The following is a 12,514-nucleotide window of genomic DNA, read 5'->3' on the forward strand; positions in this document are numbered from 1 at the left end:
GCAATTTTGTTAAAAAGAAAATCCCAAGTAGTTATCCTTGATAAGATTCTTTAGTATCTTAAAATGCCTGTGGTATCTTAGAATAAAATAAAATATTTTTCATGACAGAGTGTTAACTACGTATATAAAAGTTGGGTTGACAATTTTGATTGTGAACTTTGATATTTTTGAACCTTTGAATATTCCAACATTGGGTTTATTTTAAAACTTGATAGATATTCAACCATTTGATTATAATCAGATTTTTCTATTCTTAGTCACTCTTTAGAGTGGAAAAGTTTCAAAAGTTGAGGAAGAGATGAATTGAAACTTTAAGAATAAATACTAGGCCAGGCGCGGTAGCTCACACCTGTAATCCCAGCACTTTGGGAGGCCAAGGCAGGCAGATCACTTGAGGTCAGGAGTTCGAGAACAGCCTGGCCAACATTTTGAAACCCTGTCTCTGCTAAAAATACAAAAATTAGCTGGGCGAGGTGGTGCGCGTCTGTAATCCCAGCTGCTCCGGAGGCTGAGGCAGGAGAATCACTCAAACCCAGGAGGTGGAGGTTGCAATGAGCCAAGATTGTACCACCGCACTCCAGCCTGGGCGACAGAGTGAGACGACGCTGTCTCAAAAAAAAAAAAAAAAAAAGAATAAATACAAAATTTATCATTGTTTACTTTTCAGTCAGAAATCGGCTTTGGAAAAATGGAAACCTACATCAAATTGGAAAAGCTTGGAGAGGTAAGTAAATATTTATTTCAAAAATGTAAGACACATTTTTTTCTTATTCTTCATTCTCTGTTACTCCACAGTTTTTGTTAACCTGGAAAAAATATAAATACTGATGTCTACAAGATTATATACTTGTTCTGGAAAGGTAACAGAGTTTCTAGGAGTTAAGAGTCTTCAGTTCTTGAAATTATCCCATCAGTTTGAGAGGAAATGGATTTTTTTTATAGCTTTGAAATTTTTATTGCAGTAGAAGTATTATGTTTTCTTGATAACAAAGTAAGCATTTGTCACTTAGTCCACTGGCATTCTACTGTCTGTGCCATTATGGGAAATTGCATGAGTTCAGACCTGTGAAAAATCAGAATAAAGATTAAAACACATTTTTTGAAAGTTAAGGAAGTTCTTAAGATCTTGGTTTTCTTGGACTTGCTACTGGTACTACTGATTTAGAAGTGGCCTACCTCCTATAGTAAGAAAGGGCAAAGAAAATAATAGGGAAGCCTTAAAGGAGCTTGAGGGCTGTCCTGGCAATGGTAGAAGAGATCCTTGTTTTTTAAAGGAGAGTTAATGTACGAAGATTCTGAAAAGTCTAGAAACATGGGTAGAATTTTTATGATTGCCGGGTGCGGTGGCTCATGCCTGTAATCCCAGCATTTTGGGAGGCCAAGGCGGGTGGATCACGAGGTCAGGAGTTTGAGACCAGCCTAGCCAACATTGTGAAAGCCCGTCTGTACTGAAAATACAAAAATTAGCTGGGCGTGGTGGCGGGCGCCTATAATCCCAGCTACTCGGGAGGCTGAGTCAGGAGAATCGCTTGAAACCGGAAGATGGAGGTTGAAGCAAGCTGAGATCGTGCCACTTGCACTGTAGCCTGGGCGAAAGAATGAAACTCCATCTCAAAAAAAAAAAAAAATTGTGATTTAACAATATGTATATTACGTTTTCATTTTTCAATTAATATGTTCAATTAGTGTCCATCAGTCTCCATATACCATTGCAGGTAAAGCACCTTTGATTTTAAAGCTGTTGATCTAATTGTTAATCTGAAATAAAGTACAAAAAGTAAATATTCTGTCTATGTTTTTATACTCTTGAGGCACTCTGTAGTGTTTACAGAAGTATGGAAGCTGTGCATATGAACTGAAAGTCCTGTTTGCAGTAAGAAAAGCCAAGGCTGATCATTGTGTGTTTTTCTTTGCAAGATGGAATTTAACAATGCTTAGAAATTAGAAATTCAGGTAGAGCTCTTTATTATAAGATGGTATTAAATAGACTCTTATGATACTTTTGATGTGTCCTTTAAAAATATATTTTATAGGGTACATATGCAACAGTGTATAAAGGAAGAAGTAAATTGACAGAGAATTTGGTGGCATTAAAAGAGATCCGATTGGAACATGAAGAAGGTGCACCCTGCACAGCTATAAGAGAAGGTATAATAATTATACAGAACATTTTAAAATCAGAGTGGTGGAATAAGAGTTTATTTTTTATAAGTAAAAAGAGCTCAGATATACAAGTAATAAATGACTGGAAGATATAATTAAACCTTTAAAAAGCTAATTTCTAAAGCTGATATTCACAAGAAAGGAATTATATTAGTGTATAACTTATAATGAAATCTGAATTCATTAAAAATCACTATCATAGACAACTATGTGTCACAGGGAAATGTTATACATTGGTACATGGGGAACATGGTAACTATAAATTAGCCAGATAAACTAAATAAATTAAAAAACAGTATGTAAACATTTACATCATAGTACCATTTTATAAAGAAAATATTCAGAAAATGGCTTGAGGCAACCGATTAGTAATGTGGAGGGGAAAAATGGTTCCATGTACTTTATATCTAAATTAATCCCAGAAGTTTCAAAAGTTAACATTTAAGAAAAATACAGAAGGTGATATGAGAATATTATAATATTGGGAACAATTTTAAGTATTATAATATCAAACCCGGTAGTATAAAAGAAAAGAAAAAACTGATTTCCATGAAAATTTTTACAACCAATCCCCTTGGTAAATTATTGTTTTAAACTTAAGAGAATCTTTTTTTTTTTTTTAAATAGCACTGTTTTCCAGGCTGGTCTTGAACTCCTGGGCTCAAGTGATCCGCCTGCCTCAGCCTCTCAAAAGTGCTGGGATTATAGGTGTGAGCCACCGCCCAAGACCTGAACTTAAGAGAATCTTTTAATCAGTTCATATGTTCAACTTACTTCAGGTTTTTATAAAGACTACCACAGACTAAACAATTGTCTTTCTTTTTCTGTTTTGCAGTTTCACTATTAAAGGATTTAAAACATGCAAATATAGTAACCTTACATGACATTGTTCACACAGATAAATCTTTGACTTTGGTGTTTGAGTATCTGGTAAGCATCTCATAAAAATTCAGTATTTAACTTTGCTTTAGAAAAACATAGTAAACTGGACTTTTAGTTTGTTTTTTATTTTTCTTTAAACTGCAACTGTGCTTAGATAAATTGGACTTTTTAACAGCCCAAGGAACTTTATTGTTTAGTTATCAGTTTTTAATTAAATTAAATTATGTGTATGGTGCATCCAATATCTTTTCTTGAAAAACGACATATTTTGAAAAACACTATTAAGTGAACCAGTCACAACATTCTGAAAGCTGTGTATCACATAGCAGAGTACTGTGTTTTTCCAGGATAAAGACCTGAAACAGTACATGGATGACTGTGGAAACATCATGAGTATGCACAACGTAAAGGTATGTTTTCGTATGTAATTTTTAAATTTTGTTTAAAGCATAGGTGAACCATTATATAATGAAATGTACCAGCCTCATAACTCTTTTTCAGGGTTTTCTGTTTGGCCTTTATAGGTTATTGTCCTCTGAACATGCAATATTTACCCAGAACTTCTGTTGACTATACTATAGCTTTCTTAGGATCAGACCTTTTTGTAGAACCACTTTATTCTTTTGACATTTCACATTATAACTGATTGTCCTAATATAGAATATATGTACAGGTATATTCTGCTTTAAAAAAAAATTCAAAATAAATGCAAATGATGGGTGCATTCTGTGAAAGGCCTTCTTTAAATAGTGAACTCCCCAAATAAATGGTATTTAATTATAAAACAACAACTTTTCAGGACTAATGAATAAGGCCAGAACATGCAGGTTTTGTGGACCCTATGCTGGAAATACCAATCTGTACTGTTAGGAAGCGGAGTAAGATAATTGGTATGTTTTCTTACTACAACATATTTAAAAATTTAATGCTAAAAAAGTTTGCCATAAAATCAGTGCCAGATGACACCCAAAAGTTATCAACTGAGTAACAGCATCAGGCATAGTTTGTATTCTTACAGTAGGTTTCTTTGACCTGAGTGGTGTATCCAAATTTAGCAAAGATTTATTTATCCAAACTTAGTCAACAATATGTAAGAACCTATTCTGAAAATAGGCTGTCACAGCTGTGCACTTCAGACATTTCTAATTCTGTAGGTAGTAATTTTAAACTTACATTTAAAAAAATATTAAGTTTGGTGGTTATAAGAGAGAGCCAGTTTCTGTTACTAAAAGACAGCTCAGAACATATGGATAACACATTGCTAAGGATTTTTTAAAAGGGCTTTAAATGTACTTCCATATATATTCTGTCAGGGTTGTTTTCATCATATTTTACATTTTTTGTTTGCAAAGTGTTGTAACTGCCATTTTGTATCTTTTTTTGGTTTTAATTTTGTTTTTCCTGCTTTTTATTAGCAATAATTTGAAAATAAAACAAGGTCCTTCATGATGTTAATTTCACAAATGTTGAGACGTTTATTTCTTTAATGCCAGGTTTACATGATTAGCTTAAGTTGGAAAGCATTTATTATTTATTTGTTTAAATGGCCTTTATACTTGCAGAATACAAAGTGTAACAGGAATTCATTTATAGTAATTTTAGAGTTTTAAAAACATAATTATGTAGACTGCAGAGACTTGGGCACAGAGAATTCATTCAGGCATACCATTGACCTGCTGCCTTGGCTGCCTCAGTGTTCTGATGCTCTATTTTTCACCTACAAATGAACTGAGGGGAAACTCTTGAATCCTCTGTACTTGAGGTTCTTTTTGTTAACCCCAGAGAATCAAAGGTCTTATGTGTTCCAGAAGCCTCTTTCTACCAAAATCTACAACTAAAACCCTACCATTAGCCTTATAGGAATTGCTTTTTTCAGAGTCGTTCAGAACACTATAGGGCTAATGCCCCTTTGTGAATCACAGTAGATTTTGAAGGCTGAGTAGGACGTGCTGAAAGTAAAGTACCCAAGAGGTGGGTGATAGAAGCTGGTTTAGGTTATTTTTATAGTAAGTAATTTGCCAGAGCTGTGCAGCAGCATTATCTTTGATACCTCAGACTTTTCATAAAATCACCAACTCCAGTGCCTTATTTTAAAGACACTGCCCCAGATCAGAGTTTTTCTTTTTGTTTTTTTAAGGAGCGTTGAGTGGGAGGGGGATTGGTTGGTTGTTTTGCCAGAATTTTATAATTAAACTATGTAAACCTTAGTAGGCCTGTAAGTTTATGAGGATATGTTTTTTAAGTCATTTTCCACAGTAAATCAACTGTTACTGCTAGGAGGAAGTTTCATTTTAAAAAATATTTCCATAGATACTGTTAGACTAAAAGAAGTGGGTGCTTCAAATAGAATAATAAACTATTAAATTCAGAAAGCCACTATAAAAGGAAATAGACATGGTACTTACAGAGGCAATTACTTTCTTTTTCCTGTTACAATGTTCTAGGCCAGTTGCTTTTCTGCTTACTATCATTTATGCTTATACTAAAGCATGTCTCATCTGTAAGACTAATTTTTATTTATTTGTTTCTATAGCTGTTTCTGTACCAAATTCTACGTGGTTTGGCATATTGCCATAGAAGAAAGGTATTGCATCGAGACTTGAAACCACAGAACCTCCTCATTAATGAAAAAGGAGAATTAAAGCTAGCAGATTTTGGTATGGAATGTATGAGATATCTATTAGTACTTCCAGGTTCTTAAATTTAAAAGATCAACCACTGTCATAATATGCCATTGCTTTTATGTGGGTTTGGAAATTGTCTTGGTAGCCCACAGAATAAGATATTTGACAGAACTTCAGTGGGTGATTTATGTTGGTTGTTAGCAGTAAATTGTAAAAGGCACAGGCTGTTCTCAGGTGTGGACATAGACCCCTAGGGCTCCTGAGACCCTTGTAGGAGGCCTCTAAATGTAAATATATTACCAAAATTGTACCATCTGTTATTTGCCTTTTTCACTGTGTTAATACTTGCAATGATGATCCCAAAGTAATAACGCATAAAACTATATATCAAAGTAGTGGCACCAAAATAAATCATTGTATTCTTTTTGTTTGTTTGTTTGTTTGAGAGATGGAGTTTTGCTCTTGAAGCCCAGGCTGGAGTACAATGGTGTGATCTTGGCTCACTGCAACCTCCGCCTCCTGGGTTCAAGTGACTCTCCTGCCTCAGCCTCCCAGGTAGCTGGGATTACAGGCATGCGCCACCATGCCTTGCTAATTTTGTATATTTAGTGTGACCACCATGTTGGTCAGGCTGGTCTCAAACTCCTGACCTCAGGTGGTCCACCCACCTCGGCCTCCCAAAGTGCTGGGATTACAGGTGTGAGCCACCGGGCCCAGGCCATCATTGTATTCTTTACCACTACATTTACGTAAAGGGAAAACTGTCAGTTACACTTAAAAAGGTACATGATGAAGCAATAAAATTTATTAATTGTATTTAATTTCCATCCTTGACATTTCTTTTTAATATTTTATGTGATAAAATGGGAAGTGTACATAAAACACATTTGCTGCACACAGAAATAATGTGGTTGCCTCTCAAGGAAGAGTACTCGTGATTATTTGAGTGCAAATTGAACTAGCCCCGTTATTTGAAGGGACACCATTTTTACTTAATGACTGACAGACAAACTATGGTTATTCAGACTTAGGTATTTGGCAGACATTTTCCTGAAAATGAATGAAGGAAGCCTATCATTTCAAGGACAAGAACTCACAATATTTCTTGCCAATAATAAAATTCAAGTTTTCAAGCAAAAATTAGAGTTTGGAAATTGGGATCTGCTTTGAGTTTGATGGCTTTTTAGTACTCAGAGACTTTTCTGATGAGATCGATGTTGATGTTAACACGATTTTTTGATATGCTGAAAAAGTGTATAAACATTTGGAATGTATAACTCAGGGAACCAGTGTTTTCCAAATGGCCAATGCATGACATTACAGAATCATGCATGGATAAAAGACCCATTTAAAGTACAAGATAGATCAATGAATTTTAGTGCAACAAAAGTATGAGAGGTTCATCGTTATAATTTCTGTTACCACAAAGCTTTAAAGAGACCACTTACTTTGTAGTTCTGATGTAATGTCAAAGAAAACTATTCATGTTTATCAGAAAAGGCTATTAAAATGCCCCTCCTCTTTCCAGCCTCATATCTGTGTGAGATCTGATTTCCTTCCTATATGTATGTATGTTGTGATATGTATATTTCATCTACTGTGATACATGTTGTGATATGTATCAAAGTAACATCACAACACATCGAATGCAAAAACAGATGTGGAATCCAGTTGTCTTCTATTAAAATCAACTTTAGGCCAGACATAGTGGCTTAGGGGTGTAATCCCAGCACTTAAGAGGCTGAGGTGGGAGGATCACTCGAAGCCAGGAGTTTAAGACCAGCTTGGGCAACATAGCAGGACCCCATCTCTACACCAAAAACAAGATTTCAAAGAGATTTACAAGAAGGCCATTCTTCTTACTAAGTTTTGTTTTTATATAAAAAAAGTTTTCCATAAAAATGTCATTCATGCTATATATAATGGGTGGTGTTTTTAAAGAGAAAATATTTTAAAATTTGCTGTTTTACTTTCTAATGTGGCAAATATCAGTAAATATATCCACAAAAATAAAAGCTCTTTAGGTCTTTGATAATTTTCAGGAGTAGAAAATGGGTCTTGAGAGCAATGAGTTTAGAAGCAACTACTGAAAGGAGTTCCCTTAATATACCTGCCACCATTACTCTGTATTATATGCTCAATAATTTAATTGCAGCTATTTATCTATATCTTTTTAGCTAACCTGGTTTTAAGGGAATTGAAAGTAAAATTAAATGCTCTTTTTGCTTCTAGAAAGTAAACTTTTTCGTATCGAAGGAACTCTGTAGAGTAGCTTTGAATTTTTTGTATTCCACATTCTGAGAGTTTGAATACTCTTAGAGAACTTACTTTTTAAAAACCCATGCAGTTTTCCATAACTAGAATTTATAGTTCTTTTTCATAAATGATTATGGTAGTTTTTTGTTTGTTTGTTTTAAGACAGGGTCTTGCTCTGTCACCCTGGCTGGAGTGTAGTGGTGCAATCTCAGCTCACTACAACCTCCGCCTTCTGGGTTCAAGCGATTCTGGTGCCTCAGCCCCCAAATAGCTGGGATTACAGGGGTGCCACCACACCCAGATAAATTTTGTATTTTTAGTAGAGATGGGGTTTCACCGTGTTGTTCAGGCTGGTCTCAAACTCCTGGCCTCAAGCAATCTGCCTGCCTTGGCCTCCCAAAATGCTGGGATTACAGGTGTGAGCCATCACACCTAGCTTTGATTATGCTAGTTTTATGTTTGGAGTATTTCGTTAAATTTGATAAATATAAGTGTTTCAAGTATTACTCTTCACTGTTATTAAATGGTGAATTTGTTCTGGAAATGCCTATACTTTTGCTCATTTAATACTTTGCCATTTGAAGGGTAAATTACTTTTTTCATTTCCTTCTTTAAAAAGGAAATGTGTGGGTCACCTGTGTTTGAATAACAATTATAAGCTATTTACATATGCTTTCATAGATTATAAAGTCTCTTCTTGGGCATAGTTTATGTTGTTATTTCCCTTATAATAATTGTTACTCTGTCTCTCTTTTTTCTTTCTCCTTCCCTCAGCTACCATTTCCTTTTCACCCTTTTTCCTTCTCTGTCTTAGCTACTCTGCATTTAATGCTCTTTAGTCCCAATCCCAAAATGAATGTCAGTGAAGAGAAATACTTTCATGAGGCCAAGGCAGGTGGATCACATGAGGTCAGGAGTTCAATACCAGCCTGACCAACATGGTAAAACGCTGTCTCTACTCAAAATAGAAAAATTAGCTGGGCATTGTGGTGGGCACCTGTAATCCCAGCTCTTTGGGAGGCTGAGGCAGGAGAATTGCTTGAACCCGGGAGGCAGAGGTTGCAGTGAACCAAGATCATGCCACTGCATGACAGAGCGAGACTCATCTCAAAAAAAAAAAAAAAAAAAATGCAAAAGGAATGTCAAGGACTATAAAAAAATCTACCTTTGGCTGGGTCCAGTTGCTGACACTGGTAATCCCAGCACTTTGGAAGGCCCAGCAGGCAGATTGCTTGAGCTCAGGAGTTCAAAACCAGTCTGGGCAATATAGCAAATACCTGCCTCTACAAAAAATTTAAAAATTAGCCAGGTGTGGTTGTGTGCACCTCTAGTCGCAGCCACTCGGGAGGCTGAGATAGGAGGATCAGTTGTGCCTGGGAGGTTGAGGCTTCAGTGAGTCATGATCAAGCCACTTCATTCTAGCCTGGGTGATAGAGCAAGACCGTGTCTCCAAGAAGAAGAAGAAGAAAACTACTTTTTTCAGGGAATACTCTTGAGTGCTTTAAATTTTGCTTCTAACCTCTACAAAGCAAGCTAGGCAAATTTTACCTACAGGGCAACAAGAAATTCTGATTATTCCATGAGATAGTATATTCAACTCTGTCTCTGTTTCTTCCTTTTTTTGGTTGCATAGTAAATATGACTTCATGTGAAGGAGGGTCACATAACTTTGAATATTTATCCTATAAGGTGTTCTCTGTCCCTCTGAAAATTCTACCCTTTTCCCATGATCAGTGAAAATCAGAAGTCTTGGAACTAGTGATATAGATATTTTCACTAATGATAGAAAATGGCTTATATAATAATACCATATCACATTTAATTATTTTGGTTTAGGAGAGATTGTTTCATTTCATTCCAACCAATATTGAAATTCTAATTGTGAACTAGAAGCCCATGTAGACAAACACTGTAGTTCAGAATCCTCTCAGGAGTGGGCGAGTAGGATACAGAGGAAACTATAACTGGTAATTTGCCTTGATATGGTATGTTGCGGGATAAGCACATTAGCAACCCTGTCCTTTGCCTTCCTATAACCCACTTTTAATATCAAGAAGAGAGATCAGAAACCTACCTCCATCTTGTTAATTAATTACCAAAATCAGTATGAAAATAATTTGTCGGTCGGACTTACTTCACCAAGTTGAGATGCTAGAGTAAAACTTGTAATTAAATGAAATAATGTCAACATTGTTCCAGTTATACCGTTTCCCCATTATACTGAACTAAAATACTATATGAGTCCTGCCTCATTAAATTTCTGACATTGTTTATGTGACCTTATTCAGTAAAATAAAATACTGAGTTATTTTGTGACTTTTTATTCAATATTTTAATCAGATATACAAAGTTATATATAACAGCAATCTCAGCCTAAAAAATTCTTCCTTGTTTTGGCCAAATAAATTAATAATTTTCCAGATATTTTTCAAAGTTGCTTCTTCAGATCGTAATTTAGAGGCTTAGAGATAGTAACAACTCTCTCACACTAGTAACTCAAGATAAAGTTGTAAACTCTAGCCTTTATTTCTGGATTATCAATGGATTCCATATTAAATTAGCAAAGGAATGGCAAATGTTTTATATCACTTACAGCAGGCTTGTCTGACCCATAGCCCATAGGCTGCATGTGGCCCAGGATGGCTTTGAATGCAGCCCAACACAAATTCGTAAACTTTCTTAAAACATGAGATTTTTTTACGATTTTTTTTTTTTTTTAGGTCACAGCTGTTGTTAGTGTATTTTACGTGTGGCTTAAGACAGTTCTTCTTCCCTTGTAGCCCAGGGAAGCTAAAATATTGGACACCCCTGACTTAAACAGCAATTAATAATATCCAAGGACAATGAAGTCTGTCTTACTCCAAAATCATCCATGTAACTTAAAACCTAAAAAGGGAGTACAGAACAGCATTGTAATTTTATTCTGAGGAAATTGTCTCTAAGTCGAGTTCTGCAAAGAAATTGTCAGTAAATCTCAGTGAGATTATGGATCAGTAACTTCACAGTTTTTGATAAAAAATGGTATAGCAAATGAAAGTTGGAATCAGGTTAAAAGGTGACAAAAGCTCATAGCTGTTAGAAGTAAAATTGTGTGTCTCAATGTCATTGGCTTATATTTGATTAATTTAATTGCAGTTGAGAAATAATTTTGGCATCATGATTCATGGACAGAAGGAAAACATCTTAAGTTTAGATTCACCCAGAACACTTCACCAGGTGTATTCAAACATAAAAGCAAGCATAGTCTCTGGTTGTGGAATTCTTGTTTAGTTCACTACATAAGGATTTGCTGACTCAGGGCCACTTGCACTCAACAAATTCCTAAAGCTAATTGTGTTGAAGCCTCAAGAAGCTACGAATTAACCATCTCAGGCATCCCTTTGAATGGAGTCATGGTGAGAATAGGGTCTGAGAGATCCATTATAGCTTTTGCTTTAACCCTTTGTTTTATTTTCCCTATGAAGGACTAGCCCGAGCCAAGTCAGTTCCCACAAAGACCTACTCAAATGAAGTTGTCACACTATGGTACCGGCCACCTGATGTGCTTCTTGGTTCCTCGGAGTACTCAACACAGATTGACATGTGGTAAATATATACAGATGTCACTGACATTTATAATTTTGAAAGAATGTAACTGTTAATGCAGGGTGTATTGATAAGTATTTGACTTTTAAGGAGGTATGATTTTAAAGAGCCATAATATAAACAGTGATTAATGAGTTCTGGCATGGGAATTAGATTACCTAGGTTTAAATACCAGTTCTGCCATTTAGAACTATGTAATAACTTTATTCAAATTACTGGCCTTTGCCTCAGTTTCCTCATTTAAGGAAATGGGAATAGTAACAACTACTTTGAAGTGTTGTAGGAGATGTTAAGATTAAATGAACACTCAGAGGAGTGCTTTATGAGACACTCAAGAGTATCTGATACATAGTAATTTAAAACAAAATTATCATTTTATCATCATTTAATATTCACCAAAATCTTTCTGCTTTAACTTGAACTAAAGGTAAAAATTAAAATATTGTAGTTATCTTTTTCACACACCACTTCGATCCTGACACTCTTCTACTCAAACACCATTATTGCCACCTCCTTCATTACCTATGGAATAAGGTACAATTAATTCCTCAATCTGATACTTAAGGATTTCCATAAGATGTCTCTAAACTACCTTTTCCAACTTATTTCAGACTATTTCTCAACAGAAATGTTCCCTTTTAGCAACATGGCATACTGACTACATCTCAGGAATAACGTGGACTTTCCTACCTTTGCTCTTGGTGTTCATACCAGTCCACCCATCTGGAATGCCCACTCTGGTGCCCTAACTTGGGCTCATTCCTAGTAACGTTCAGAACACAGCTTTTCGTAAATCCTTTTCTGAATATACTCTAGCCTCTGGTGGCAGTTCCTTCCTCTGAACTGTGGTTGCATTTATTTTCTGTTCTTCATGTGGTAATAAGTCATATACCTATTTCTGTTGCTATCTTGAACAATTATATAAAATGTCTCATATAACTTTTTAAAATTAATTTTTAATATTATAAAATAGTTATAAAATTTATCATTTTAACCAATTTAAG

The 12,514-nt window shown here is 35.3% G+C and overlaps 1 protein-coding gene across 2 annotated transcripts in view; it reads left to right on the forward strand.

The window, feature by feature from the left end:
• Positions 1 to 12,514, forward strand: part of LOC105483660 (cyclin dependent kinase 17) — a 115,485-nt gene that overhangs the window by 93,387 nt on the left and 9,584 nt on the right. For both annotated transcript variants that reach the window (XM_011744629.3, XM_071071287.1), the window contains 6 exons: positions 668 to 724; positions 2,034 to 2,148; positions 2,999 to 3,093; positions 3,393 to 3,455; positions 5,579 to 5,702; positions 11,390 to 11,510. In XM_011744629.3, the coding sequence (XP_011742931.1) occupies positions 668 to 724; positions 2,034 to 2,148; positions 2,999 to 3,093; positions 3,393 to 3,455; positions 5,579 to 5,702; positions 11,390 to 11,510 (575 nt within the window). The remainder of the gene's footprint in view (positions 1 to 667; positions 725 to 2,033; positions 2,149 to 2,998; positions 3,094 to 3,392; positions 3,456 to 5,578; positions 5,703 to 11,389; positions 11,511 to 12,514) is intronic.

The sequence above is a fragment of the Macaca nemestrina genome, chromosome 10 (genome assembly GCF_043159975.1).
Source record: "Macaca nemestrina isolate mMacNem1 chromosome 10, mMacNem.hap1, whole genome shotgun sequence".
Classification (NCBI taxonomy): domain Eukaryota; kingdom Metazoa; phylum Chordata; class Mammalia; order Primates; family Cercopithecidae; genus Macaca; species Macaca nemestrina.